This window comes from Pteropus medius, unplaced genomic scaffold, assembly GCF_902729225.1.
Source record: "Pteropus medius unplaced genomic scaffold, Ma_sr-lr_union100, whole genome shotgun sequence".
In the NCBI taxonomy this organism is placed as follows: Eukaryota; Metazoa; Chordata; class Mammalia; order Chiroptera; family Pteropodidae; genus Pteropus; species Pteropus medius.
The window spans coordinates 6,671,845-6,699,512 of record NW_024348533.1 but is presented as its reverse complement, the minus strand read 5'-3'; the positions used below and the strand labels follow the sequence as shown (position 1 = coordinate 6,699,512).

Here is a 27,668-nt window from a genome sequence, read left to right as displayed (position 1 = left end):
GGGGAGGGAAAGTTGGAAAAACACGTGGAATATCGGATTCTGTGGAGAGCTTTGGGGTAGGTCCTGCCAGGACGAATGTGATACAGACTTACAGGACAAGACAAAACAGTGGTTACGTGAGGAGCGAGAAGTGGCTAAGATGCAGGTTTCTCCTTGTTTGCACAGCAGCCCGGGAAGGTGTAAGGGGCTCTGAGAAATTATGGGAAGAGGGTGACACTGAGACGAGAGAGAATGCGGAATTATTGCAGCAATTTTCATGAAGTCAATAACTGGACACCAAAACACAGCTCTGCCTGGCCACACATGATCATTACCCCTGACGGTCAGCGTGGCCGACGTCCTCTCCTGCCCGCACACGCACGAGTACTCCCCAGCATCCGCCACGGCCAGGCCCCGGATCTCCAGCTCACACACGGCCCCGTCCTGCCTCAGGCTGACCCTGTCCCCAGCTCTGAGGGTCTCGGGCCCCTTCCTCCACTCCACAGGGGCCGCCTTGCTCAGCTCACAGCGCAGCATGGTTGTGGCCCCTTCCGTGGCCTCCTCATTCCTCAGGCCTTTTGTGAACTTGGCAGGCAGGGCTGGGAAGGATCAGAGTGACGGAGAACATCAGACTGTTGGGGGACTCTGTGTCCAGGACAAGGACACCTACGAGGACCACGGCATGAACTCGTGAACAAATACACATTGGTGAGAGAGGCAAATGGGACGAGAGAGACTGACACAAAGTACTGGACACGAACGTCGGGACATTTCCTGGAGGGAAGACAAGATCCAGGAGAGATCGTGGTATCTCGTGGGACAGACAGAGATGCCCACTGAATCCTATGAGAGAAGGTGGTGACTCAAGGACAATGTGCTGACACCAAGCCACTTGTCCACATGGCCACATGTGATCATTACCCCTGACGGTCAGCGTGGTCGACAGTCTCTCCTGCCCACACCCACACAAGTACTCCCTGGCGTCCGCCACAGCCAGGCCCCAGATCTCCAGCTCACACACGTCTTGCCTCAGGCTGACTCTTTCCCCAGCTCTGAGGGTCTCAGGCCCCTTCCTCCACTCCACAGGGGCCGCCTTGCTCAGCTCATAGAGCCGCATAGTTGTGGCCCCTTCCGTGGCCTCCGCATTCCTCAGGCCCTTTGTGAACTTGTCAGAAGGCCCCAGACAACATCAAACAGTCTGGGGGACTTCATGATGAGGTCAAGGACACCCACAAGGACCACACAAACTGCTAAGGGCCATGACATGAAGTAGTGAATGAATGCACAGATGGTGATGGAGGCCAATAAAGTGAGAGAAAAGGAGGACACAAAGACGTGGACACAAACATCGAAACAGCTCACTGGAGAGATGGAGCCCAGAGATACTCAAGGACCTCAGTGGATGCCACAAACCCACAAATGTTACCAATGAGAAGGTACTAAAACAGTGACAATGTGCCAACACCAAGCCACTGGTCCATGTGGCCACATGTGGTTGTTACTACGAATACTCCCTGGCATCTGCCATGGCCAGGCCCCGGATCTCTAGCTTACACACTGCCCCGTCCTGCCTCAGGCTGACTCTGTCCTCAGCTCTGAGGGTCTCGGGCCCCTTCCTCCACTTCACGGGGACCACCTTGCTCAGCTCACAACGCAGCGAGGTTGTGGCTCCTTCTGTGGCCTCCTCATTCCTCAGGCCCTTAGTGAACTTGGCAGGCAGGGCTGGGGGTCAAAAGGACCCAGAGAACATCAGACAGTCTGAAGAATTTGGCAGTGAGGGCTGGACATGGACTCTTGACAATGAATCACACCTGAGAGCAAACGAGGAATAAAGCACGGACACAATGGTGGGGAGTGGCGCCATCTTGATCAAGGCCAGTGAGGAGACGAAGATGCTGGGACCCTCAGTGAGGACCTCTGACCAGGACAGACACAGGGGAATGGCCACAGTTTCAATGGACATACAGACAGAGATATCTGGGAATCTTCTGTGACCCTACCTGCCTCAGATCGTATCTGACAGCAGATTCGAGGGTCCAGGCCCTTTCCCTCACCCTACATGCCAGGCTGTTCAGCTCACGACACCGTGGCCATGGCCTCTTCTTTCTTGGCAATTTGTGACCCCAACAGTTATGGCTGGGGAAAGGAGACATGAAAACAGCTGCCTAAATCTCTCCCACAAGTTTGCACCAGCACTCACTTCTTATAACCTCCTGCAGCTCCTAAGGCCAGAGCCAGGAACTAAGCAAAACTGACCTGGACAGACCAGAGCAAGGAACACCCCACCTGGGAGGGGGCAGAAGCCACCCTCCTCCTGGCGTGTCACCCCGGTACAGCTGTCTTTGGGATCCACACACTTCTAGAAGCAGCTCTCTCGGGCTGCCTGCACCTAGTCATCTTAGGTCCTGGCTTCTTGGCTGTTGGCTGAGTGACAGCCCTCTGAGCCCATGCTCCTTTGGTTTCCTGGCAGGCTGACCAGTATGAGAGCCCAGTGCCTTTGTGCTGGGGACTCTATACTCTGTCCATGCAACTCAAGGAGTTGTGGTGATAGCCTCTCCCCAAAGGTCTATACATTTGTGCACATGACAAGTGATTCTGGCCTCCAGAATTCTCTTCTTCACTATCTACCTTGTTGTGTGAGTGGATCTGGCCAGGGCCCAGGACGTGAAGCCACTACACACCGAGGTGTCCTTCCCTCTGCTCCTTCTGAGACACCCCAGCCCCTGTGCCTTTACTGATGTTGCTCCTGGGACTTTCCCAGTATACAGAGGGGGATTCATTTGGCCTCTGTCCATCTGCTTCCCTTTCAGGAAGTGACCAAGGCCTTACGAGGGCCCTCAAGGACCCAGATCCCCTCCACGGGGACCTGACCTGTCACCAGGCCACCAGCCACATCTCGCTGTGGCCAGTCCCCATCCTGATTTCCCAACTCTGAGAGTCTCAGGTTCCTTCCACCACTCTGTCGGGGAGCCTTACTCAGCTCACAGTGTAGCATGGATGGGGTACCTCCCATGGCCTTCACAGGCCTCAGGACATTCGTGGATTTGGATTCAGGCCTGGGAAAAGTCAGACCAACAAACAGACTATTGGACAAGGAACTTGCAGCTTGAAGAAAGGAACAGGCTGCAAATACCAAGCTGGCAACACAGGCACCTTCTGAAGGTGGGGCCCCAGTGACATCAGGCAGGACACCTGCCCCACACGGACTGCTCAGATGCAAGGGGACGCCCACCTGCCCCCTGCAAGGGTGCCCACAATTCATCTGGCTGTCATCTCCCTACATTAGATGTGGTCTGTCCAGTCCCTAAGCTGGGGGCCAACCCATCTGCTCCAGCTAAGCAAGCCCCTACGCCACCCTCAGCCTGAGCAGTCAGGCCAAATCTACCCAAGACCATAGGCCACAGACCAGTGTCCCTTTGCTGCTGTAGCTGAGACCTGCCATATACACAACACAGAGTGGATACCACCAAACCACCCACCACAGACATGAGACACAGAACCCCACCACGAGTGTATGTCCACCATCCCTTCCTTACTAGGGCTATGCTCCTCAACTCACCGCTCCCTGTCCCTCACCTCCACCTCGCCTTCCACACCCACCTCACCTCCACCTCACCCTCCACACCTACCTCACTCCATCTCAGCCCACACTCATTTCACTTCCACCTCACCTCCTACACCTACCTCACCTCCCGTGATACCCAGACATGGACACAGTCCACCTACATGGTCATCTCATGACCAGTCACATAGGTTTGGCTCCCTCCCTCGATCATACCCTGATATCCCTGCCTCAAGAGCCACACTCAGATCTACTTCCTAATCCTTTTAGGCACGGCCCCCTCAAGAGGACTGCATTCCACCATTTGTGTTGTGTGGCTGCCCTGCTCCTCTCCCCCAGAGGTGACCCGGTGAGGAAGGCCCTCGCTCTCGGCTCTTTATTTGAGGAGGCCTCACGCAGCCAGGTGCTGACAGCCATAGGAAAGCAAGAGACACAGACAGAGACGGAAATACCTACACAGAGGGGCATAGTGAGGGGTCATGCTCAAGCCCTCAGACACGGAGCCAGGGCTCCACGTGGCCACATGCAGTCTTTACCCTTCTTGACGGTCAGTGTGGCCGATGTCCTCTCCTGCCCGCATACACACGAGTACTCCCCAGCGTCCGCCACATCCAGGCCCTGGATCTCCAGCTCACACAGGGTCCCGTCCTGCCTCAGGCTGATTCTGTCCCCAGCTCTGAGGGTCTCAGGCCCCTTCCTCCACTCCACGGGAGCCACCTTGTTCAGCTCACAGCACAGTGTGGCTGTGGCCCCTTCCATAGCCTCTTTGCTTCTTAATCTTCCTATGAACTCAGCAGACAGGGCTGTGGACAGTCAGATAGACACAAAACATAAAATTCTGTGAAGAAAGTTGGAGATGGAACATGACAAGACAGAGGACATGACAAAGACTCCAACAGGACAACATGACAAAACCAGCAGTGGTACAAGTAGTGAGAAGTGGCTCAGATGCTGGTTTCTCATGTCTGACAACATCTAGAAGGGTAAAGGGATTCCATGGAATTACGGGAAGAGGATGATACTGAGACAGGAGAGAATGTGGAATTAGTGCGGACAGGTGTCATTAAGTCAATAACTGGACATCAAAACACAGTTCTGTTGGCCACACATGGTCCTTACCCCGGACAGTCAGCGTGGCCGACGTCCTCTCCTGCCCGCACACGCACGAGTACTCCCCAGCATCCGCCACGGCCAGGCCCCGGATCTCCAGCTCACACACGGCCCCGTCCTGCCTCAGGCTGACTCTGTCCCCAGCTCTAAGGGTCTCGGGCCCCTTCCTCCACTCCACGGGGGAGGCCTTGCTGAGCTCACAGCGCAGGGTCACCGTGGCCCCTTCCATGGCCTCTTTGCTTCTCATTCTTCCTATGAACTCAGCAGGCAGTACTGTGGAGGGTCAGGGATGAGAACATCGTCCTCATCTTCTCATGCACAAGGGGAAGGGACACGAGGGGCCGGGCAGGCAGGCGGCGCACTCTTACCCTTCACGGTGAGCATGGCTGAGGTCATCTGGTCCCCATAGCAGCAGGTATACTGCCCGCTGTCCTGTGGCCGCAAGTCCCGAACCACCAGCTCCAGCCTGGCGCCCTCCTGCCGCATGCTGTACTTGCCTCCTGGCTGCAGAAGCTCATCCCCGCAGCGCCACTCCACAGGCGTGACCACAGATGACAGCACACAGCGCAGAGTGGCAGCACCACCCTCCAGCACCTCCATGTCCTTCAGCCCCTCCCGGAACCGTACTGGCCGCGCTGCAGGAGGCACAGGAGCAGCTCGTCCTTGCCCCTGCATCCTCCCGGGGCACCCCTAGAGTTGAGGAGGGGTGGAGGCACCAGCATGCAGTGCAGGCAGGCCTACCTCACCCCTTCTACCTTGAGGGCTAGTGACCATGTTCCTGAGACATATGCACCTCCGGGAGGGGGAGCCAAACAAATACAAAAAAGGAAGGCCAGGGTGTCATTGGCTGCATTGTGTCCCCCACATGTTCACATTTGGAGCCCAATTCCAGGACCTCAGATGGGGCTATATTTGGAGATGGGATTTTAAAGAAGTTATTAAGGTGATACGAGGTCCCTAGAATGTGTCCTCATCCCATATGACTGATGGTCTTATAAGAAGAGGCAATCAGGACACATAATCCAGAGGATGACCATGTGAGGACACAGGGAGGAGATGGCCATTCACACACCAGGGAGAGAGGAGGCTTCAGGAGACCAGCCATGCCTGCACCTGGACCCTGGACATCCAGCCTCCAGGATTCAGAGGAATAAATGTCTGTTGTTTGAGCTGCCCCATCTGTGGCATTTGTTATGCAGCCAGAGCAGATGGAAATGAGCCAAGCCAGGAGGAGGGAGACACAGAGATATTGGAATACAAGACAAAGTCAGGAATGGAGTAAGAAAGAGACTGCCAGAGAGGGGATCGACAGAGGGTGAGCAGCTCTACCAGCAGCAGAGACAAGGAGATGGGCAGGAGCACCCAGGAAATGGAGGAGAGGGATGAGCTGCGGAGACAGAGATGGATAGAAGGGGACAAAGACTCCCACACACACCGATAGGGCACAGACAGAAAGAGAGGGAGCTGGATGGAGTCCGGGGCCTCCCCTGCCCCGATGAAGATGAAAGCCATGGCTAGAGGCTGCCTGGCCCTGCCTGGGGGCTCACCATGGACCCTGACGATGGAGCTGCTCCAGGAACCCCCTGCCTCACACTTGTAGCGCCCGCCATCCTGCGGGGTGGTGCCAATGATGACCAGCTGGGCCCGGCAGCCCTCATGGCTCAGTTGGCACCGGGCCGACGGCCGCAGAGCTTTCCCATCCTTGGTCCAGTACACAGGGCTGTCCGGGGCAGTGGTCTCACAGACCAGGGTCAGATCCTCCCCCTCTGTGACCATGGTATCTGTGAGCTCCAGGGAGAAGACACTTGGCTTCTCTAGGGACAGAGAGGGAAGTACAGGGCATTTGGGTGCTTCTGCCAGGAAAAGCTCCAGGTATCGCTGTAGCCCAGCTGACACCCCATGTTGAGTGCCTGTCTGCTCACCTCAGGATGGGGACAAAGACAGGGCAGCCGGGGTGGGGGGAGCAGGTCATGCTCTTTGTAGCTCCCCACATTACGGCTGTGTGGCCAGGCCCATGTATTGCTGACTGTGGGATCCCCTCTGCAAACCACATGCAACGATTCATCCTGCAGCAGCCACGCCCAGCCTCCGAAGCCCACTCTGGGATCCAAGTCCCAGCCCATGGCATCTTCTCCGTGAGCCCCAGGACTACACTGCACCCTCGGCCACATGGACCGGCCCTAGTCACAGCACTAGGCATGCAGCCCACCTGTGACCCGCAGGGTGGCTGAGGACCGCTGGTTGCCCGCTTCAAAGTGGACAGTGCCCGAGTCCTTGAGTGCGAGCTGCCGCAGGGTGAGCACATGGTAGCCACCTGGCTGGGCCTCGATCTCATTGAACTCGTTCGCGTACAGGGGTGTCTTGTCCAGGAACCAGTGGACAGGCCCGTAGTCAGCAGGAGACACTCGGCAGCTGAAGGTGGCTGAGGAGCCCTCCTGCACCTCAGCATCCCCCAGGTCCTCCAAGATGAGTATTCTTTGACCTGGAGGGCAGGGCAGGCAGGTCAGGACCCCAAGGAGGGAAATGGGATGCTCCCCCAGAGCTGGGGTGGGCTCACGGCCAGAGCGAGCTGGTGACTCTAACAGGTTCAGGATGACAAAACCCAGGAAATGGAGGTCGGAGCTGAACTGACCAAAAGTGTTTGTTTTAGGTCCATGGCCGAGCCCCAGCCCCCTCAGTCCTTCTGTAGAACATGCAATGACCCACGATGGCCTCTCCACGAGCTATGTGCCCCAATCTGTCCATGTAAGTGCATCTGTCCCCAGAGTCTTGTAACATAAACAAACCTCGTGTTAACAGAAGAAATCACAATGTGAAAAACTTGTGTGGTTATTTCAAATTTTAAATCCAATGTTTTGAAAGTCTGACAATGTGTATTGCCGGGAATTTTTTTTTTTTTTTTTGCTGCCAACTTAGGCCTGCGGATGCTTAGAAAATAACCATAATCGTGGAGATGGATATGCATCAGATTCCTCCCCATTCACGGGTGCCTTGAAGCTGCCAGACACTAGACACCAAATGCTAGACACCAGATGCAGGGCACCAAACCCTGACCATCGAGCATTGGGCTCTGGACCGTAGGCACCAGGCACCGGAAAGCGCAGACGGTATGTCAGGACGCAACTGGTCAGAGACGAGAAATTCTGATTCAAGGACTGACACACACAGAGAAAAGGCGTTGGCCACACTGCCAGATGGGAACGTGTGTGAGTACTTTAAGTTTTGTAAAGAGTCTATTTTGTTACCACGTGATACAGCATTAACTGACTTTTTGATTAAGTGTGAGTACCCACCTTATAAGCAAATGAAGTATCTACCGTGCTAACTAATGCTGTCACTGAACTCACTGGACTCACCAGATTACATTGGAAAGAAGAGAGAAAACCAGAGCAAGGTTTCCTTGTAACCCAGGGGGGGTCTGTCTGCAGGTAAGAGTTACAAGGAAACCTTGACTCCACGCTGGATGCTGGCCCTGGGGTCAGGAGGGCCTGGCTCAACCCTGCCCAGATGCCAACATACCCAATGGCCCCATGTAAAGCCCCAGTTTCCTTATCTGTGAGATGGAGATGATGATGACCCTCACCCTGCATACCAGGTACACACTACTACTCAAACCTGGAGACCGCCATGGGCAAAAGAGGTACATCCATGTGTAGATACACGCAGAGCTCACACATGGGTCTGAGCACATGCCGGCATGGAGACAGAGCTCGGGAAACATGAATGCAGTAATAAATGAGGACCACAGACTCATTCACACAAGATCCAGCTGGGAGGGCCCCAGAGATGAGACAACCCAGGGCAACCTCCTCCCAGAGATGGGGAAACTGCAGCTAGGCTTGTCTAGGGTCTCCAAGTCTGCTTTGAACAGGGCTTGTACCAGCCACACCATGAGCCATGAAACCCGTGCAATGTGCCGGCCTTACCTTGTACCAGGAGCCGCGCCTGGGACCTCGCCTGGCCAATGTCGCAGGTATAGGTGTCACTGTCCGCCTTCTCCAGGGCACTGATGGTGAGCCTCAACGTCACACCCTCCTGGCTGGGCGCATGCTTCCTCGAAGCACACAGCTCTGAGAGGCCCTTGCGCCAGGTCACCATGGCCACGGGGCGCTCCGTCTTGCAGGTAAACACAGCCGTGCCCTTCTCCTCCACTTGCAGGTCGGCTAGCTCTTCTGTGAACCGGTTTGCCTGTTCTGGGGGAGGAGGAGAGAAGGGATGGGGGTGAGGCCTACAGACTCTACACAACTCTTTGGGACACAGGCAGTTTTGCTCCCAGCCTGCCCACGCAACATCAAGGACCTAACTGAGCCTCTTCCCTCTGAGCCCCTCACTTTCTGCCTGAGACAGCAAAGCAGAGACCCCGAAGGGGTGGCCCCATCCCACACTAAGGAAGAGAGGCCATGGGGGCTGTCCCAGAGTCCCTTGTGAGGTTACCTTCCACATGGAGGCTGGCTGTGCTCTTGGAAACCTCTGTCTCACACGTGTACTCGCCGGAATCCTTGAGCGAGGCCGCATGGATGACCAGCATGGCCCGTGTGCCCTCGCTGAGAAGGTCGTACTTCTGACTCTTGCGAATGGCCTTCCCATCCTTCAGCCAGCGCACCAGAGTGCCCGCCCGTGACAGCTCACAGCTCAGTACTGCATCTTCGCCTAAAGTGGCTCTCTGGTCCTCCAGAGGCTTCATAATATCCACCGGCCTCTCTGAAAGAAGCAGAGGTGGCCTGTGAAGCATGGCGACAGCCACAGCCACACCAGGGGTGAGGGCAAGGCAGGCACTCAGAAACCTTCAGAGTCTGAGTCAGAGTCAGAGTCTGAGGCTGAGGCCAAGGCCACAGACCTACAGCCCGAAATGCTGGGACCTCAGACCCAAGAGCCTCAGAGTCCTGGAATGATGGGAGCTCCCACTGCGATAAGCAAGAGGCCTTCAAGAAAGAGATATGAGACCACAAGACGCTCTCGGCATCATTCAGAGCCTGTGACTCAAAGTGTGGGCATGGCTGGTGCCAACTGTGAACCAAACGTCATTGATCTACACCATTATTTATGCTGGGAGCACAAGCTCAGAAATGCCCAGGGTGACTTCCCTGGTTCGGTGACCACGTGTCCTACAGCTCCCATGGCAGCTGGACCACGGATGGGAGACCGAAAACCTGCTTCTGCCCAGAGAGCAGATCCTTGCCCTAGAGACTGAGCCCCGGATGACCAGAATCCTGTCAGGAACCTCTGGGCCCCCACAATTGGCTAAGGGAAACAGTCCCTGGAAGCACACCATGGCGGGCGGCCCAGCCCAAGGCACGATTGCAGACTGCCTGGGGAGGGCCCAGGCTCAGCCTACAGAGATACCCCATTTGCCCAGGTGCCTGGTGCCCACCTCTGACGACAAGGGAGGCCTTGGAGGTGAGGCCCCGCATGGAGAAGACCACCTCCCCGGCATCAGCCAGCACCACCTCTTGCACAGTCAGGGTGTACTTGCGGCCCTGGCGCGTGGCCCGGAAGCGGCCTGAGCTGCCCACCATCTTCCCATTGACCATCCACGTGGCTGTATCACCGGTGTCCTCGTGGGATAGGACGCACTCGAAGCTGCAGCCCTCACCCTCCAGCACCTCCACTGTCTTCAGCCTCTTGGTGATGCCCACATGCAGGTCTGTGGACCACAGGAGACAGCTGTCACATTGGCTAGGCCCCAGACACCTGTCCCTCGAGGCCAGTGCCATCCAGCCCCATAGGGATCCCGAGACCCAGATACTCTCCCTCCCCAGCCCCAGTCCCAGCAGGCCTGCTGCCCCTCAACAAATACCCCTTTGGTCTTCTACCAGCTTACGTGCTCCAGAAGAGAAAGGATAGGTGCTGCTAGAGAACATGCCATCTAGCTCTGGGTCAAACTCACTGCGCCGCCCTCCCCCTCTTTCCTGTGTCATGTCAAATCCCACCAGACATCAGGGATCCAAGACTATAAAGCTGAGCCAAGACGGTGGCACACGGGGAGGCCTCGTGACCACCCAGTTGGGGAACCACACCCAGGCTGTGCCTGTGGCCTGGGAACCCTTCCTGGGAACCCTCCCCCAACCCCACAATTCCCCCCCACATACACCCGCCTGATACCTGGGCCTCTTCCACTCCCCATCTCCTGGAGACTCTGATGACTAGCCTCATACCTGCCCACACACATCCCCTGGTACAGAGTAAATGTCTCTGGTCCCTGTCTGAAATCAAGCACCGGTAGGCCTCTATCAGGCAGGGCCCAGTCTAGTCCCCCACGCTTCGCTGGTTGCCCAACGTCCTCACCCACCTGCTTGCACCTACCTGGGCATCCATGAGATCAAGTCAAACCCATACTCCCGGAGCTTGCCTGACTTCTCAAGGCTCAGCAAACCAGCCCGGGTTGGCGGGATCCAGGGGAGGTGCCCCGCCCCCAGCGTCCCGCGTCCCCGCCCCCAGCGCCTGGGCCGCGCCCCCACACACCGTGCACATTGACGCGCGCACGGGTCTCCTCGGTGCCCAGATGGCAGGTGTACAGGCCAGCGTCGTCCCGACTCAGGTCATGCACCACTAACCCGCGTGTGCCCGCCGTGTGCAGGAAGTTGTACTTGTCGCTGGGGCCCAGCTCTACGCCGTCCTTGCGCCATACCACACAGGCCTGGGGGTCGGAGACCTCACACTGCAGGGCCAGAGTGCCCCGCTCCTCCGCGGACACATCGTCCAGAGCCTTCAGAAACACCACCGGCTTTGCTGTGGGCAAGGCATAGGCGGGTGAGCAAGGGAGCTGCCACCTCTGCCCGCGGGGACTCTTTCTGGGAGGAGCCACAGAGATTCCTCACCTCTGACCTCAAGGCGAGCCGAGGCTGACACCTTGAGGGAAGAGGCGCAAATGGTGCCGGTGTCTGCCCGCTGGACCCGCTTCAGCACAAGGGTGTGCCGGCGACCCTCGTGGGTAATCTCATGGAAGCTGTCGTTGTAGAGGAGTGTCCCGTTGAGCGACCACTCCACCTCCTCGTCCTCGTGGGACAGCTCGCACGAGAAGCAGACGCGGCTCTCCTCCACAGCCTCTGCATCCTGCAGCGGCTGCGTCACCGTCACCTCCCGCGCTGCCAGGAGCACAACGAGCAGCTTAGCCCATGCTACTGCCACCTCCCCCAGGACCCTCCCGATGGCTCTGAACCCCCTCCCCCGCACCTTCCACGGTGACCTCGGCACTGCTCTGGGCGCTGCCAGCCTGGCACCGGTAGACGCCAGCGTCGGCGGGCGTGAGCCTCAGGACGCGCAGCTCCGCCATGTGGCCCTCCAGACTCATTTTGAACTTGTCAGACGGCACCAGAGGCTTGTCCTCCTTGTACCACTGCACAGCCTTGGGGGACGGCTTGAAGTCACAGGACAGGACCACCGACTGCAGCTCGCGCCCTGCCTTGGGCTCCAGCGGCCGCGTGAGCACGACAGGAATGTCTGTGCAGAAGGGGAGAGCATAGCGATGCAGGTCGGGCCGCTAAGCCCCGAAAACCAGGGCTACTGGGTCCTGCGGGGGTCTGCCGGAGTCCCTCCACCCACCCCGCCCTCTGGCCGTGCATGCTCACCTGAGACGACCAGATGCGCTGTGGAGCGCGACTTGCCAATGGTGAAATGCACCGGCCCGGTCATGGTTGAACAGGTGCGCCGCAGCATCAGCCTGTGCACCGTGCCCTCCTGCTCCACGCCTACGTTCGCCCCCGCCTGCAGCACCGTCTTCCCCAGCAGCCACTTGGGCGGCCGAACCGACGGGATGGAGGTCTCGCACTCAAACCAAGCAGGGGCAGGCTCCATCACTGTCACATCCTGCAGGCCCCTTACGATGGTGATGGATTGCTCTGTGGGCAAGGGGCTGGTCACCGTGAGATCTCACGGGAGGACCACAGGCGGCCCCTTCCCCAGGCTCCTTGTTCCTTCCTGGGAACAAATCCTCCCACACAGTGCTCACATTCTCCCCACTCCCACCGCCATACCCCAAGTGCCCCAACGCTTCCAAGTCAGGCTCTTTTCGGATCCGGCAGCCAGGAATTGTCAGGACCAATTATAGAAGATATAGCCCCTCCCTAGGCACAGGGGACACATGCTCGAGGGCATGCCCACACCTTCTACAAAGAACTGGGCACTGGTCTTCACGTTGCCCGCATCACAGGTATAAGTGTCTTCATCCTCTGGCTGCACGTCATTGATGACCAGTTTGCGGTAAAGGCCATCGCTGACCATCTCGTACTTGGGCCCAGGCCGTAGTTCCATGCCACCCTTGAACCACCGCACCTGGGCGCTGGCCCGCGACATCTGGCACTCTAGTATGCCTCGGTGCTTCTCCATGGCGATCTTGTCTCGCAGAGGGCGCAGGATGGACACAGGCAGCTCTGTGGGTGTGGTGGGGAGGGGTCAGGGCGCAGGCTCAGCCTTCCAAACACCCTAGGCGTGGGTGCTCTGCCTATGTAGCCTCTAACCAGCGGGGGCTGGGCCAGGTGTTGCCTTCAGGGCTGGGACTCTTAGGGCACAATTGACAATGAAGAAGGTAGGCACACCCGCACACCTGCCCTTGCCCCACATGCCCTCACCCCGCCCCCGACACCCAGGCCCTGTCCGTACCCTGCACACCTTCACCTCCTTACCCCCACTTTGTGCCACCCCCGTACAGTTCCCCATCCAAACCTGCACATCAAGGCCTTGGCACAGTGCGCCCTCCTGTCAGCAGACCCTCCCTCCCTCATCCCCACTCCTCCCCTTGTCACTCTCCTGTCATCAAGTTCACCAGGTAAGGCTGCGCCCACCTGTTGCCAGGGCCTCACACCCCTTCTCTCCAGTACCTGCTGCAGTCAGCAGAGGAAGAATTCAGTGGTACCTCCGTTTTAAACAAAGATGAACTGCATCCCCTGACCCCTGTCTTTCTGCGGGGAAGGCAAAACCCCCTTTCCTTCCTCCTAGGTTACCCCTGTCTTGTCTCAGGAAGGAGCGTGGCACCCAGGCTTGTGGCTGGACAGCTAACGCAGCACACGTGCATGTTCTCCCATGCTGTCCAGCCTGCACCCTCTCCTGAGTGCCTTCTCACCTCTCACTCGGAGCTGGGCTCGTGATTCTGCATTTTCAGCTACAAATCGGATTTCTCCTGCTTCTTCCACCAGGACCCTCCGGAAGATGAGCGTATATGTCCTTCCTGGGAACACAGGCTACTCAGCACTGGGAGAGCAGGGAAGACCCTTCCTCAGCCGCCTGCTGTCATTGTCATACCTTCCTGGCGGATGCGCACATTGTCACTGGGCCGAAGCTTACTGCCCTCCCGGAACCACTGGGCGGGCACCTCTTCGTGTGAGACCTCACAAGAGAAGGTGGCGCCCTCCTTCTCCATCACCTCCACGTCCTCCAGGGGCCTCACAATCTGGACGTTGCGGCCTGGGACAGCAAGAGAAGCCCTGCCACAATCTGACTCAAAGAACTGCCCTCTCCTTCTCCAATCTCAACTTGTTGAAGGGCATGGCCAGAGGTCCGAGCACCTCGCTGGGAGATGCAGGAGGCAGGAAGTCCTTGCACCCAGCCCTGACCCTCCACTCAACCCAGCTCTCACCTTGCACCTTCAGGGAGGCCGAGGTCTGAGCATCCTGGGCGTCACATACATACACACCCTGATCCTCAAGCGCACATCGGTAAATGATGAGACTCCGGCAGGAGCCCTGGGTCACCATGCCCACTGTCTTGCCCACCTGCAGCTCCACGCCATCCTGTGGGGGCATGAGGCTGGGTCAGGCGATGGGGCTGCACACACATGGGTCCCACTCCTACCCACCCACGGTGAGGGTCAAGAGGGAGCATAAGGGTCCAGGGACGGAGGCACCTTCAGCCAGCGCACGTCCACATTGGGGCGTGACAGTTCACACTCCAGGGTCACTTTGTCCTTCTCCGTGGCCACCACATCTTGCAGCAGCCGGCTGAATCTCACAGGCAGCTCTAGGGAGGTAGAGGAGGAAGTGACAGGTCGGTCCTGGAGGTGCCCTCCGGGTGGGGGCGAAGCCTGAGTTGTACCATATTACTCAGCTCAGTTCTAGGAACAAGTGCTCCCTTCTCCCAAGATTCCACTTTCCTGTTTCTGCCACATCCCTGGGCCATCCTGGGAGAGGGGCAGGCGCTCTCTTGAGTGGGTCCCACCCCTCCGTCCCCCCACACACCTGTAACCACTAGCCGAGCGGACGTGTGCACGCCCTCAGCCTTGAAGGCAATGAGGCCGCTGTCTTGTGGCTGCAGCTTGGACAGCGTAAGAGTGTGGGTGGGGCCAAGCACAGCCAGTTGGCATGTGGGCCCTGGCTGGAGCCGCAGGCCATCCCGTGTCCAGCTGCCCTCCACGTCTGTGTGCGACAGCTCCACCTCCATGGTGGCTGAGCCCTGCTCCTGTGCCTCTACCGCCTGCAGGCCCCTCACGAGCCGGACCTGGCGCACTGTAGGGGAAATGCAGAACAGGACAGGTGAGCCACTGCACCAAGACTTTGGCCTTCAGGCCAGCTCCACCCTCACCTCTCCAGGGGGCCTCAGTGGTCAACATGGTACCCTGGAGGGTGAGGCCCACTCCCACCCGCAGGAGAACTGCCCTCCATGGGAGGCCCGCCCTGCCCCATCCTTCCCTTCTCCCATCCTGCCACCCAGCCCCTACCCCAAGCTTCCAGGTGGAGCTCCACCCCCTCCCTTCCTTTCAAACACCTTCCCAGGGCAAGGTTCCCAGTGGGAGACCCACTCCCCTCTCTCTCTCCCCACTCCTGAGCGCCAACCAGGCCCAGCCACCCCGCAGCTCACTTTCCACGGTAAGCTTGGCCTGTGTTTTGTCATCTGGAGTCTCACAGCCATAGAAGCCACGGTCTGAGAAACCCACACTGCGGAGGACCAAGCGGTGACTCGAGCCTTCTGCATAGATTGCCACATTCTCCCCAGGGGCCAGTGCCACAGCATTTCGTGTCCACTTAACCTCCGGCCAGGGCCTCGTCAGCTCTACCTCCAAGGTCACTGAACCCCACTCCTCCACAGTCTGCGGTTCCAACTTCTTCTTAAATAGGATGGGAGCCTCTGGAGTCGGGGAAAGGGCAGACACAGCCACTGCTACTCGGAACATCCAGCACAGAGGACCCCTGTCCGTCCCCTTCCACCCGAGGCAGCAGAGTAGCCCCCACCACATTCTGACTCCAAGCTGAGCAAGGCCTTGTTCACACTCAGGACCCAGCTGTATACCTGCATAAGTACAATTTTATGGGAGGGAACCGAGGCTCAGGGGACTTCAATTTCCACAGCCCCTTCTCCTTTCCTGCTCCCCTGCTTTGAACAACCCTGCCTGCCAACCTCCTAAATATGGCCCCTGATCAGCCACCTTGAGACACAGAGCTGATAAGACAGGCAGACTCTGAGTCCTCAAATCCATTGCATCAGTGTCTCAGCTCCATCGAGGCCCTGGGAGCGCCCACACTAAGAGAAACGTGCTGGACCTCTCAGTCCCAGTTGTGCCATGACCTCCCCAGAAGGTGAATCTGCCCACATTAATCCCTTACTCAAGAACCTGTGATGGTTCCCACTTACCCTTGGGTGAAGTCCTGGCTCTCCCCGACACAATCTGGCTTCGGAGAGCTAAGGGCATGCCCACCTCCTGCCTCTGCTTACCCTGTCTGCCAACTCTGCTCCCTCCCACCTCTCCATCCACAGGGCTTAGCGAGAGGCGCCTCCTCCAGGAAGCTACATCCACTCCTAGACCAGGGCTGCAGTGCAGTTTACTTTCTCCCCTTCAGGGCAGATATTTGGCCTCTCAGTCCCACCCGTCTCCTTTTAGCAGCCAGAAAACCCCGTGTCTCCTGAGGTCAGCCAGACGACCTGGACACCAGCGAGCAGCCAGATGCCAGCCCACCAGGGAGACACCCAAACTCGCTGACGCCCCACAGACGCACCTCGCACTCGGAGGGTAGCCACGGATGTGACGCCCTCAGCCTCCGCGGTGATCAGGCCAGCGTCCTCCAAGACCAGGCTCAAGATAGTCAGGCTATGACTGGCTCCGCTCTGCGACATGAGAAACTTCTCGCTGGGCTGCAGCTGGACGCCATCCCGGAACCACGTGATTGCTGCGTCGCTGGGGGTCACCACGCACTGGAAGGTGGCCTCTCGGCCCTCCTCCGCAACCACGGCGCTCAGCCCCGACGTGAACTTGACCTCGCGGGGTACTGCGGACAAGAGCTCTGCTTGAGAGGTGGGCAGGAGGGGCGAGGCCTGCAGACAGTGCAAAGGACACCTCCTCCGGGAAGCCGCCGCGCCGGGATCACCCACCTCCGCGCCACAGCACTAGCGCCCCAGCCAGCGTGCACGGCAACCGTGTACCTTGGACAGAGAGCCTGGCGCTGGTGCGGTCGTCGCGGCTCTCGCACACGTACTCGCCTGCATCCTCCGCTCGCAGGCCCGACACGGTGAGCGAGCGCTGGGTCCCCGAGGCACTCATCTGAAAGCGCTTGCCGGCCCGCAGCTGCGTGTTCCCGCAGCGCCACAGCACCTCGGCCTGCGCAGGGCTCAGCTCACAGACCAGAGTCGCCGTGCCGCCCAGCTCCCCGCTCACCGGCTCCAGGGGCCGGCAGAACTTGGCGGCCACCTCTGCAGGAGGGGAGGGAGGTCAGCTGGGAGAGATTCTGGCCTTGGGGCGCGGCCCTGCACTGCAAGTTCATGCGCCCTGAGCCCCACCCAGATCTGCTCCCGGACACCGGGCCTGCATGCCCTCACGTGAGACCCCAGAAGACATGGGGTTCCCAGAGGACCCCACAAGGAAAGCTAACCTTCCACCTGCACCAGGAAGTCCTGTCCTTCAGCGCCCACACGGCAGCTGTAGACCGCACTGTCCAGGGTCTGGGCTCCGTGCACTGTCAGGGTGTGCACTTCCCCCAGGCTGGCTGTCTCATGCCGCTTGCTGCGGCGAATCTCCACACCATCCTTGAGCCATGTCACCGCAGCCACAGAGGGTGTGGTCAGTGTGGCAGTCAGGACGATGTCATCATGTTCCCGGATTATCAGAGGCTCCCTGCGGCTGGGTCTCTCAACCACTGGGGGCTCAGACTCTGGCTCTGGGGAAGGAGGTTAGTCAGCATGAGAGTGGGGACCCTGGCATCCTAGGCCTGGGCCCTGTCCCCTCAAACCATGTGGTGGCAGATCTGAAATGGGACTATCCCAAGCTCCATTTGCTCTGCTCCTCTAGTCCTTGACGGCTGCCTCCACTGAGTGGGCCCAAGAGTGAACACAGCAGGGTCCCACGCCACCTGATGGCCAACATCTAGGCTCCCAGGGGCCATGAAAAGTGGCCAGAAGGACACCAGCGAGCTGCAGGAGACCCAGGCCTGGAGGCCACAAGTTCTTTCCAGGCCTGGATGCCTGCCCTCCAGGGAAGCATGGCTCATATGCAGGTACTGCAGGGAGAGTGAGGGGCAGCATGGGGGCTGGCTGATGTTCCAGAAGGACAGCAGGAGCAGGCCAAAGAAGGGAGCTGGACAGGGCAGCTTGGGCAGCAGGACCTTGGGGACAAAGGTTGAGGGGTCTGACAAAGACGAGGAGGAAGGCCCCGGAGGGGGCCCAAGAGGATCCTTGTGAGGGCTGACACAAGGGAGTATCTGGAAACCATGCTGACTGTAGGATGGGGAACAGGGAAACAAGGGCCATAGCTAGGGATGGGACAGCATCAGCCGGCTCAAAAGGAACACCAAAGGACTTTGAAATCTGGTGTTGTCATTGGCCAGGGGGCAGGCAGCACACCAAGGGGTCCGGGACCAGACCGGGATGACATCTCTGCAAAAGTAGGCCTCTAGGGCTGACATAACAACAGCTGGAAGGTCAGGACTCCAAGTTCAGAGACAAGAACCAAAGGTCACTAAGGGCAATGGCATCCAAGACCAGAGGCTCCTTGGTGAGGTTCAACAGACAGGGCTGGACCCCACAGCTGCCCTGGGGTACAGTATGTCAGCAGAAGAAAGCACAGGTGCAACCACACCAACAGGGCAGGTACAAACTCACAGAGAGGTGCCCAACCTTGATTGGTCAAGCACTTGTCCTTTTGGCCCAGCCTGACACCCACCTGTGACATCTAGGTGGAAGGAGACCCTCTGGCCCCCGGCCTCGCAGCTGTACTCCCCACTGTCCGCCTTCCCTGCCTGCTGCAGCACCAGCTGCCGGGCACAGCCCTTGGCCTCCACGTGCACCTTCGAGCTCCCACTCAGCTTCTTGCCGTCCTTGTACCACGTGACCTCTGTCTGCGCCTGGGCCACCTCGCAGCTCAGCGTGGCACTGGCCCCCGCCTCAGCCTGCACCTCACTGCGTGCCTGCTGCTCCTTGGCAAACACCACTATGGGCTCTGGGAACAGGGAGAGGTGCACAGGGTCAATGACATCCTCTGAGTCACGGGCACAGTACTGGGGAAAGGACTACACAGGGAGGCAGGAGGCCTGGAAACTCCTCTGGGCCCTGCACCAGATGGTGGCCTGGAACAGCCCCGCCTTCGTGTCAGGGACAAACAGCTCATTCATCTGCACACCGACCACTGACCTGTGCAGGGGTCTTGGCATCTATACACACCTACAAATCCTCACATACTGGTACAGTAACAAGTGCTATGGTGGCACGCAGGAGTCAATGTGAGACCACAGCCACCCTTATATAAAGTTAAACCCTCTTGAGAAAAGGAAAATAAAGTTAGTTCACAGACTTCTCTGTGAACCAGCCAGAGAGGCTGACACATAGTGACCAGCAGTAAATGCTGTGACATCTGGCCTGATGCCACAGACCCCTCATTGACCGAGTGCGACCTGCCACACTTCCTGATTGCTTTCCAGTTCTAAACTCACAGATCACACTCCAGGGCAATCCTGGCATAGAGCGCCCTAACAGATGACAAAAGGGAAATAGGTTTGCTTTGACAGAATGTGTGCATCACAGGGGCCCTGCCACCATCTCTGCTCTTCGTTGATTTTGCACAGATGCTGCAGTCAAACATCTCTCTCTACTTTGCTACATATGGTGCAGAGAGAGCTTCCATATTGTCATGCCTGGAGGGAAGAGTTCCAGAACCCCTAAACCTTGCCTACCCAAGTTCTGTCTTGGGAGCATCCCAAGTGTATCAGGTGGCTGAAATTTTCTCTTCTGCTTTAATGATTTGGGCAGCTCCTGACAGCAACAACCCTCACATGGGGCTGAGTGAAGGCAGACATGTGTTAGCAGGTAGACCAGGCTCAGGTGAGGAACATCTGGTCTACCTTGGCCCAATGTGACAAGTAGGGCCAGAGTCCCAGACACCGAGGACCAACGGTAGTTGTAAGGAGGTGCTAAGGAAAGTGACCAAGTGCTGAATGTGGACACACCATGAAGACGTACAAGAAGGGCCCTGTCCCTCCTGTGCACACCCTTCCCATCCAAGATCCCTGGGTTCAGTCGTGGGTATACAAATGAGAGGTGGGAAAATGGGATATGTGAAGAGATGAGATCTAGTGGAGAGGGCACTAGGGTCTGTCTGGACATAGCCATTCCCATCGTCACTGCTATCAGGCTAAAGTAGCACATCAAGAACCTACCTGTGATGTCCAGGCGGAAGGAGACCTTCTGGCCTCCGGCCTCGCAGCTGTACTCCCCGCCGTCCGCCTTCCCAGCCTGCTGCAGCACCAACCGCCGGGTGCAGCCCTGGGCTTCCACACGCACCTTCGAGCTCCCACTCAGCTTCTTGCCGTCCTTGTACCACGTCACCTCCGTCTGCGCCTGGGCCATCTCGCAGCTCAGCATGGTGCTGGCCCCCGCCTCGGCCTGCACCTCGCTGTGTGCCTGCTGCTCCTTGGCAAACACCACTGTGGGCTCTGGGGACAGGGTCAAAGACACCCTCTATGTAAGAAGGACAGCACTAGGGGGGACACTACACAGGGAGACAGGAGACCTGGAAACTCCTCTGGGCCCTGCACCAGATGGTGGCCTGGAGCAGCCCCACCGCCTTGTCAGTGACAAGCAGCACATTCACCTGCACACCAATCACTGCTCACATGGCCCTTCCAGGTGAGGACACTGTGAAGGACTCTCTGGAGCATACGCCCTCTAGGAGAGAGACCACGGGGCCAGGAGGCATGCACAGGCACCTTCCCAGGGGACAGAGTCCCTCCCTTGATTTTGCAGGGCGCATTGTCACAGTAGTGCAGAGGAGTTCAGAGATTCCCCTTCTGCTGCCCACATGCTGTCACTTGTTGGCACTCAGGGGCTTGTACCCCCTGTAGTGGTCGATTGTATGATCCTGATGACTCGCAAAGTGGGGCAACTACTCTAACCTTCTTGGCCATTGCTGTTTGCCTCTCTGTGGTGTCACTGCTCAGTCTTTTGCCTGATTTCCAATAGCATTGTCTGTCTCCTTCTTATTCATTTTTAAGACCGTTATGTTTAAGGGCTAGAGATTTGACAACTAAGTATTTTGTAAATATCTTAACCATCTGTACAGGTTGCCTTTCGATTCACCTGGTATCTTTGGAAAAATCACCGTTCTGTTTTAATGCAGTCAAATATAGGAACTTGTCCCATTGTTTTGTTTTAGAAGTATCTCCTTACCCTGAAGTCATTAAATAATCTATGCCATCCTCTGAGGGGTTTGTGGGTTCACCTTTTACACTGTGGTGTCTCATCCACCCGGAGTTCATTTTCAAGTGTGGTGGAAGTTTCCTGTCCAGTTCACCTTTGAACAACATGGGTTTGAAGTGCAAGGGTCGACTTATATGTGGATATTTTTTCAATAAATACACTGTCAGCCTTTCATATCCCCAGCTTTCACATTTGCACATTCAACCAACAACGATCAAAAATAGGATTTTTGATCTGTAGCTGGGAATCTGCAGATGGAGAAGACAAATTTAAGTTATTGTGTATTTTTGAGTGCATGAGGGTTGGCGTCCCTAACTCCCATGTTGTTTAAGGGTCAACCGTGTATATATTTTTGATGATTAAATGTTGAAATCACCACTTATAAAAAGACGATCCTTTCTTCACTGTCCACACGAGCTAGATGTTTAAAAACAAGCAGAGGCTGTCCATTCATTCAGTGCCCTGCTAGCGAGCTCACGATGCTCTTCTTTTGATTTAATCACTGTTCCTAGGCTGTGACCCCATTATCTTTACTACTGTAGCATTTTGATCATTCTTGATATCTTATAGATACATGTTCACACCTGGATCTTCTTCAAGAGCATGCTGGCTCTACTTGCTCGGCCTCTGGAATCTGCTTCTCCATTTTCAACCCCCCAAAGAAAAATATTTGTTGAATTTTGATCAGATGCGAACATATGTGAGTCTTCCACAGACTTCTATCCATTTCTTCAGATCTTCTTTACCATCTCTCAAAAATGTTTAACGATTTTCCTCCATCGATGTCATATACAGCTTTATTAAACTGGGAACTGGAAATGTGATACATTCCATGCTATTCTAAATCTTTTAAAATTTCATTTTCTAACTGTGTTAATAGTACGTGGACATAAAAATGGTTTTGCTCATTGATTTTTTTACACAGTAACTTTTCTTAACTCTTATTAATTCTAATAATCTTTAAGATTTTCTGCATTAGTATTCATACCATCTGTGAATTCCACTTATTTTTCCAACTTTTATAACTCATATTATTTTCCCCCTTCCTCTGTGGTAAAAAGGTACATAGAAGTGGTGACAGTGACCTCATGTGTTGTTCTCTTATCTCAAAGGCAAAATTTTCAAGGTTCTTGTTAAGTGTGCAGTTACCTGATATCTTCTGTAGTACTATTTATCAAATTAAAGATGGCCAATCTTATTTATAGATTGTTAAGAATTTTATGGCATGAATTGATGCTAAATTTTATCAAACATTATTTCTGGATTTATAACATTAAATTTTATCACGGTTTTATTCTGCATTTATTGAGATAATCACATCTTTTTTTAATTCAATCTGTTAACGTCATGCTTTATACTGATCTCCTCATGTTTCTAAAGGTAAACCAGCTTTGCATTCTGGCACCACGACTTCCATCACAGTGTATTATCTTTTTGATATATTGCTGAATTCAGCTTGCAAATATTTGTCTAACATTTTGCCTTGATACCTATAGAAGATCAGCCTGTAATTTTAACTCTTGTTTCATTTCTCGTCATATTTTGATATCCATATCATATTATCTACAGAAAACAATCTGAAGACTGTATTTCTTTCAACCTCTAGAAGAATCTCCGCAAACGTGGAACAACTTCTTTCTTGAACATTCATATAATTTACTAGTAGAGCCACTGGAATTAAATTTTTCTCTCTGAAAAGGTTATTTATTATGGTTCCATTATTTAAAAGATTATAGGAAATAAAAAATGCTTTAAAAAAGATTATAGGACTATTAGAGGGATTTAATTCTTTTGTGTCACTTATGATATAATTTTGTAAGAACTGGCAAAATTGTTCAAACTTTTTAAATTTATTATCATAAAACAATTTGTCATATCCTCTTACAATAATGTTTGACGAAGATGAGGGTGAGTTTTTGGTGTATATACACACCCACTAACCATTATATCCTGACATAATACGAAACTGTTATGCGTTGGCACCTGGGCCCATTGTAGGTTGGCAGCCACTGCTTTCTGACATTAATACCCTCTTAATGAAAGGAAAATAAATTTAGTTATTAGATTTCCCTAGGAACCAGCCAGGGAGGAACAGACACACTAACCATTATGGAAAATCCATGAAATAAAGACTGTTTTATGAGACAGTGGTGGGTGCTACTAGAGGAACTCAAAATTAACAGTGTGAAGTGATGTAGTATCTGATATATACTCTTTTCCATTTCTGAATTTACAAATCAAACTTAAATGAGAATATCGACATAAAATGTTTTAACTGAAGACAAAGGGAAACAAATATTACAACAAAACATGGATCTAGATTTGGTACATGGAGTGAAAAGAGGAATGAGTCTCCCTGAACACCTAAAACTATAATATACTAAATTTTAGTTTCAAGATAATTATAGGTATGATTAGGTAGCCAAAATTACCCCTTTAATTCAGTTCAGTGAAATTCCAACAGCTCTCACTAGCAAGAACTCTCACATGATGCTAAGTGACAGGATATGGAAACTACCAAACATTTAATCGAAGCATGTCCACATATTGCAGACAAGAGATGGATGGTCTACCTCAAACCCCAGCCACCAGATACAGCCAGAGTCCTGAATACCAGGGAGTACCAGAAGGACTCAGGGAAGCTGCTAGGAACATGTAATAAAGCATTACTGCATGGAACCATCACTTGGTGTGAACAAGAAGGACTCTCTCCCTTCCACACACACTATCCGCATCAAATTCTCTTGGCTCAGCCACAGGCATGAAAACAGTAAGTAGAACAATTAGAAACTTGAAGTTATGAAGTCTAATGGAAAGAGCACCAGGGTCCCCTGGGGCTATTAGTCACATGATCACCTGAAACAAAGCTACCTGAAAACAAAGATAAAGTAGCATCCGGAGAACTCACCTGTGATGTCCAGGTGGAAGGAGACCCTCTGGCCCCCGGCCTCGCAGCTGTACTCCCCGCCGTCCGCCTTCCCAGCCTGCTGCAGCACCAGACGCCGGGTGCAGCCCTGGGCCTCCACACGCACCTTCGAGCTCCCACTCAGCTTCTTGCCGTCCTTGTACCACGTCACCTCCGTCTGCGCCTGGGCCATCTCGCAGCTCAACGTGGCACTGGCCCCCACCTCGGCCTGTACTTCGCTGCATGTCTGTTGCTCCTTGGCAAACACTACTGTGGGCTCTGGGGACAAGGAGGGACACACAGGATCAATGATAACTCTAAGTTAGGGAGATGGCACTGAGGAAAGGACTACACAGGCAGGCAGGAGGCCTGGAAACTCCTTTGGGCTCTATATCAGCTGTGTGGCCTAGAGCAGCCCCACTACCTTGTCAACAACAAGCAGCTCATTCATCTAAACACCGACCACTGACCCGTGCAGGGGTCTTGGCATCTATACACACCTACAAATCCTCACATGCTGGTACAGTAACAACTGCTGTGGTGGCACGCAGGAGTCAATGTGAGACCACAGCCACCCTTATATAAAGTTAAACCCTCTTGAGAAAAGGAAAATAAAGTTAGTTCACAGACTTCTCTGTGAATCAGCCAGAGAGGCTGACACATAGTGACCAGCAGTAAATGCTGTGACATCTGGCCTGATCGACCGAGTGCGACCTGCCACACTTCCTGATTGCTTTCCAGTTCTAAACTCACAGATCACACTCCAGGGCAATCCTGGCACAGAGCGCTCTAACTGAAGACAAAAAGGAAACAAGTTTGCTTTGAAAAGAGAATTCCAGACAGAATGTGTGCATCACAGGGGCTCTGCCACCATCTCTGCTCTTCATTGATTTTGCACAGACACTGCAGTCAAACGTCTCTATTTTGCTATATATGGTGCAGAGAAAGCTTCCGTATCATCAGGCCTGGAGGGAAGAGTTCCAGAACCCCTAAACCTTGTCTACCTAAATTCCATCTTGGGAGCATCCCAAGTATATCAGGTAACTGAAATTTCCTCTTCTGCTTTAATGAATTTGGACAGCTCTTGATAGTAGAACCTGGACATGGGGCTGAGTGAAGGCAGACATGCGGGAGCAGCTAGACCAGCCTTAGGGGAGGGACATATGGTTTACTTGGCCCAATGTGCTGGATAAGGCCAGACTCCCAGACATCCAGGACCAATGGTAGTTGTGAGGAGGTGCTGAGGAAGTTGACCAAGTGCTGAATGTGGACACACCATGAAGACGTACAAGAAGGGCCCTGTCCCTCCTGTGCACACCCTTCCCATCCAAGGTCCCTGGGCTCAGCCGTGGGTATACAAATGAGAGGTGGGAAATGGGATATGTGAAGAGATGAGATCTAGTGGAGAGGGCACCAGGGTCTGTCTGGACATAAGCCAGTCCCATTGTCACTTGCAATCAAAGCTAAAGCAGCAACGCGAGAACCCACCTGTGACATCCAGGTGGAAGGAGACCCTCTGGCCCCCGGCCTCGCAGCTGTACTCCCCGCCGTCTGCCTTCCCCGCCTGCTGCAGTACCAGCCGCCGGACGCAGCCCTTGGTCTCCATGTGTACCTTCGAGCTCTCACTCAACTTCTTGCCATCCTTGTACCATGTCACCTCTGTCTGTGACTGGGCCACCTTGCAGCTCAGCGTGGCGCTGGCTCCCGCCTCAGCCTGCACCTCACTGCGTGCCTGCTGCTCTTTGGCAAACACCACTGTGGGCTCTGGGGACAGGGAGGGACACACAGGAAGAGTGACACCCAGAAGTCAGGAGGATGGTACTGAGGAAAGGAGTAACACAGGGAGGCGGGAGGCCTGGAAACTCCTCCAGGCCCTGCACCTGCTGTGTGGCCTGGAGCAGCCCCATCCCCTTGTCAGCAACAAGCAGCATATTCATCTATACACTGACCACTGCCTACGTGGCCCTTCCAGGTGGGGACACTGTGAAAGACTCTTCGGAGCACACACCCTCTAGAAGAGGGACCATAGGGCCAGGAGGTATGCAAATGTGCCTTCCCAGGGGACACAGAATCTCCCTGGTGGTTGTGCAGGTCACATTGTCACCGCAGTATAGGCAAGTTCCCAGGGTTCCCCTTCTGCTGCTTTCATGCTGTCACTTGTTGGCACCTGGGGGAGTGAGTTGTACCCCCTGTAACAGTTGATTGCTTGGTCCTGATGACACATAAAGTGAGGCAATTTCTCCTACCTTCTTGGCCATTGCTGTTTGCCTCTCTGTGGTTTCACTGTTCAATCTTTTCCCCATCATCTCTCTTTTGCATATTCATTTTTAGGAGTTCTAATTACATGCTAGGCTTTTCTCTTCCACATGTGTGACTTGCCTTTCCACTCTCTTATGGTGTCTACCAATGAATCAAAGTTTTTCCTTTTAATGGGGTCATTTATGTCATTCTCATTCCATGGTGGTCAGTGCATTTGCATTCTGTCAGAAATCTGGTCTTGCCCTGAAGTCTCTAAGCAATTGAGGACATCATCCAAGAATTTTATGTTGTCATCTCTTTCCCCAAGGTCTCTAACCCACCCAGAATTGGGGTTGTATACAGTGTGAGTTACCAACTTTATTATTCTGTATGGTTAAATTGCAAAAATCTATTATGAAGAAACCATTCTTTTAACACTCTCTGAGCAGGTGCCATATTAAAAAAAAAGTGGGGATGGGCGAAAGTCCATTCATGGATGGGTCTGTTTCTGAAATCCCTAATCTACTCTTTTGATCTGATTAGCGTCCTTTCATTAAGACCCAGCTGTCTACATTACTGTAGCTGTATAATAATTCTTGGTGTTGGTAAAGCAAACACTCACACAAAATCTGCCTGTCAATTTTCAATACCCGACAGAGAACATCTGTTTGGATTAGAGTTGTTAATGAATATCTTAGAATCTTCTATGAATTTCTATCCATTTATTTAGACATTCTTAACCATTTCTCAGAAGTGTTCAAGAATTTCCCCCTCACAGAGCCATTAAGAATCTTTTATTAGATTTGGAATTAGAAACATGATACTTCTGATGCTATTGGAAATCTTTTAAAATTTCACTTTCCAACTCTTTGTTGCTAGTATATAAACACAGAAGTATTTTCTGTATGTTGATATTCATACATAGTTATCTTTCTGAACAGTCTTACTAAGCATAATAATTTATCTTTGAAATTTTGGAACTGATAATCATGTCATCTGTTTTTCCAACTTTTATGCATTTTATTTTATTTCATTTTCCTCCCTCTGTGCTATATAATGTTGGATAGAAGTGGTGACAGTGGGCCTCCTTCTCTTGTTCCCTACTTCATAGATAAAACTTTCATGGTTTCACTTCAAGCACAATGTTAACTGGTGTGTTCTGTGGTACAATTTATCTAGGTAATAAAGAATTGGTTTATTGATAGCTGGTTAAAAATTTTATAGCATGAACTGACGTCAAATTTTATCAAACATTTATTCTGAATTTAT

General features: G+C 54.2%; 1 protein-coding gene across 1 annotated transcript in view; it reads right to left on the bottom strand.

Annotated features, from left to right (window-relative positions):
- OBSCN (obscurin, cytoskeletal calmodulin and titin-interacting RhoGEF) overlaps nucleotides 1–27,668 on the bottom strand; it is a 146,681-nt gene that overhangs the window by 64,587 nt on the left and 54,426 nt on the right. Inside the window, exons 16-42 of the mRNA XM_039880334.1 lie at nucleotides 25,650–25,925; nucleotides 24,165–24,440; nucleotides 20,218–20,493; nucleotides 18,729–19,004; nucleotides 17,443–17,727; nucleotides 16,997–17,263; nucleotides 16,573–16,842; nucleotides 15,440–15,706; nucleotides 14,821–15,087; nucleotides 14,490–14,602; nucleotides 14,223–14,376; nucleotides 13,889–14,050; nucleotides 13,710–13,814; nucleotides 12,754–13,020; nucleotides 12,220–12,489; nucleotides 11,825–12,091; nucleotides 11,470–11,736; nucleotides 11,114–11,380; nucleotides 10,023–10,295; nucleotides 9,086–9,352; nucleotides 8,578–8,844; nucleotides 6,861–7,133; nucleotides 6,199–6,465; nucleotides 5,020–5,286; nucleotides 4,661–4,924; nucleotides 4,078–4,344; nucleotides 315–578 (exon numbers count right to left, since the gene is read on the bottom strand). Of these exons, the coding sequence (XP_039736268.1) occupies nucleotides 315–578; nucleotides 4,078–4,344; nucleotides 4,661–4,924; nucleotides 5,020–5,286; nucleotides 6,199–6,465; nucleotides 6,861–7,133; nucleotides 8,578–8,844; nucleotides 9,086–9,352; nucleotides 10,023–10,295; nucleotides 11,114–11,380; nucleotides 11,470–11,736; nucleotides 11,825–12,091; nucleotides 12,220–12,489; nucleotides 12,754–13,020; nucleotides 13,710–13,814; nucleotides 13,889–14,050; nucleotides 14,223–14,376; nucleotides 14,490–14,602; nucleotides 14,821–15,087; nucleotides 15,440–15,706; nucleotides 16,573–16,842; nucleotides 16,997–17,263; nucleotides 17,443–17,727; nucleotides 18,729–19,004; nucleotides 20,218–20,493; nucleotides 24,165–24,440; nucleotides 25,650–25,925 (6,741 nt within the window). The remainder of the gene's footprint in view (nucleotides 1–314; nucleotides 579–4,077; nucleotides 4,345–4,660; nucleotides 4,925–5,019; nucleotides 5,287–6,198; nucleotides 6,466–6,860; nucleotides 7,134–8,577; nucleotides 8,845–9,085; nucleotides 9,353–10,022; nucleotides 10,296–11,113; nucleotides 11,381–11,469; nucleotides 11,737–11,824; nucleotides 12,092–12,219; nucleotides 12,490–12,753; nucleotides 13,021–13,709; nucleotides 13,815–13,888; nucleotides 14,051–14,222; nucleotides 14,377–14,489; nucleotides 14,603–14,820; nucleotides 15,088–15,439; nucleotides 15,707–16,572; nucleotides 16,843–16,996; nucleotides 17,264–17,442; nucleotides 17,728–18,728; nucleotides 19,005–20,217; nucleotides 20,494–24,164; nucleotides 24,441–25,649; nucleotides 25,926–27,668) is intronic.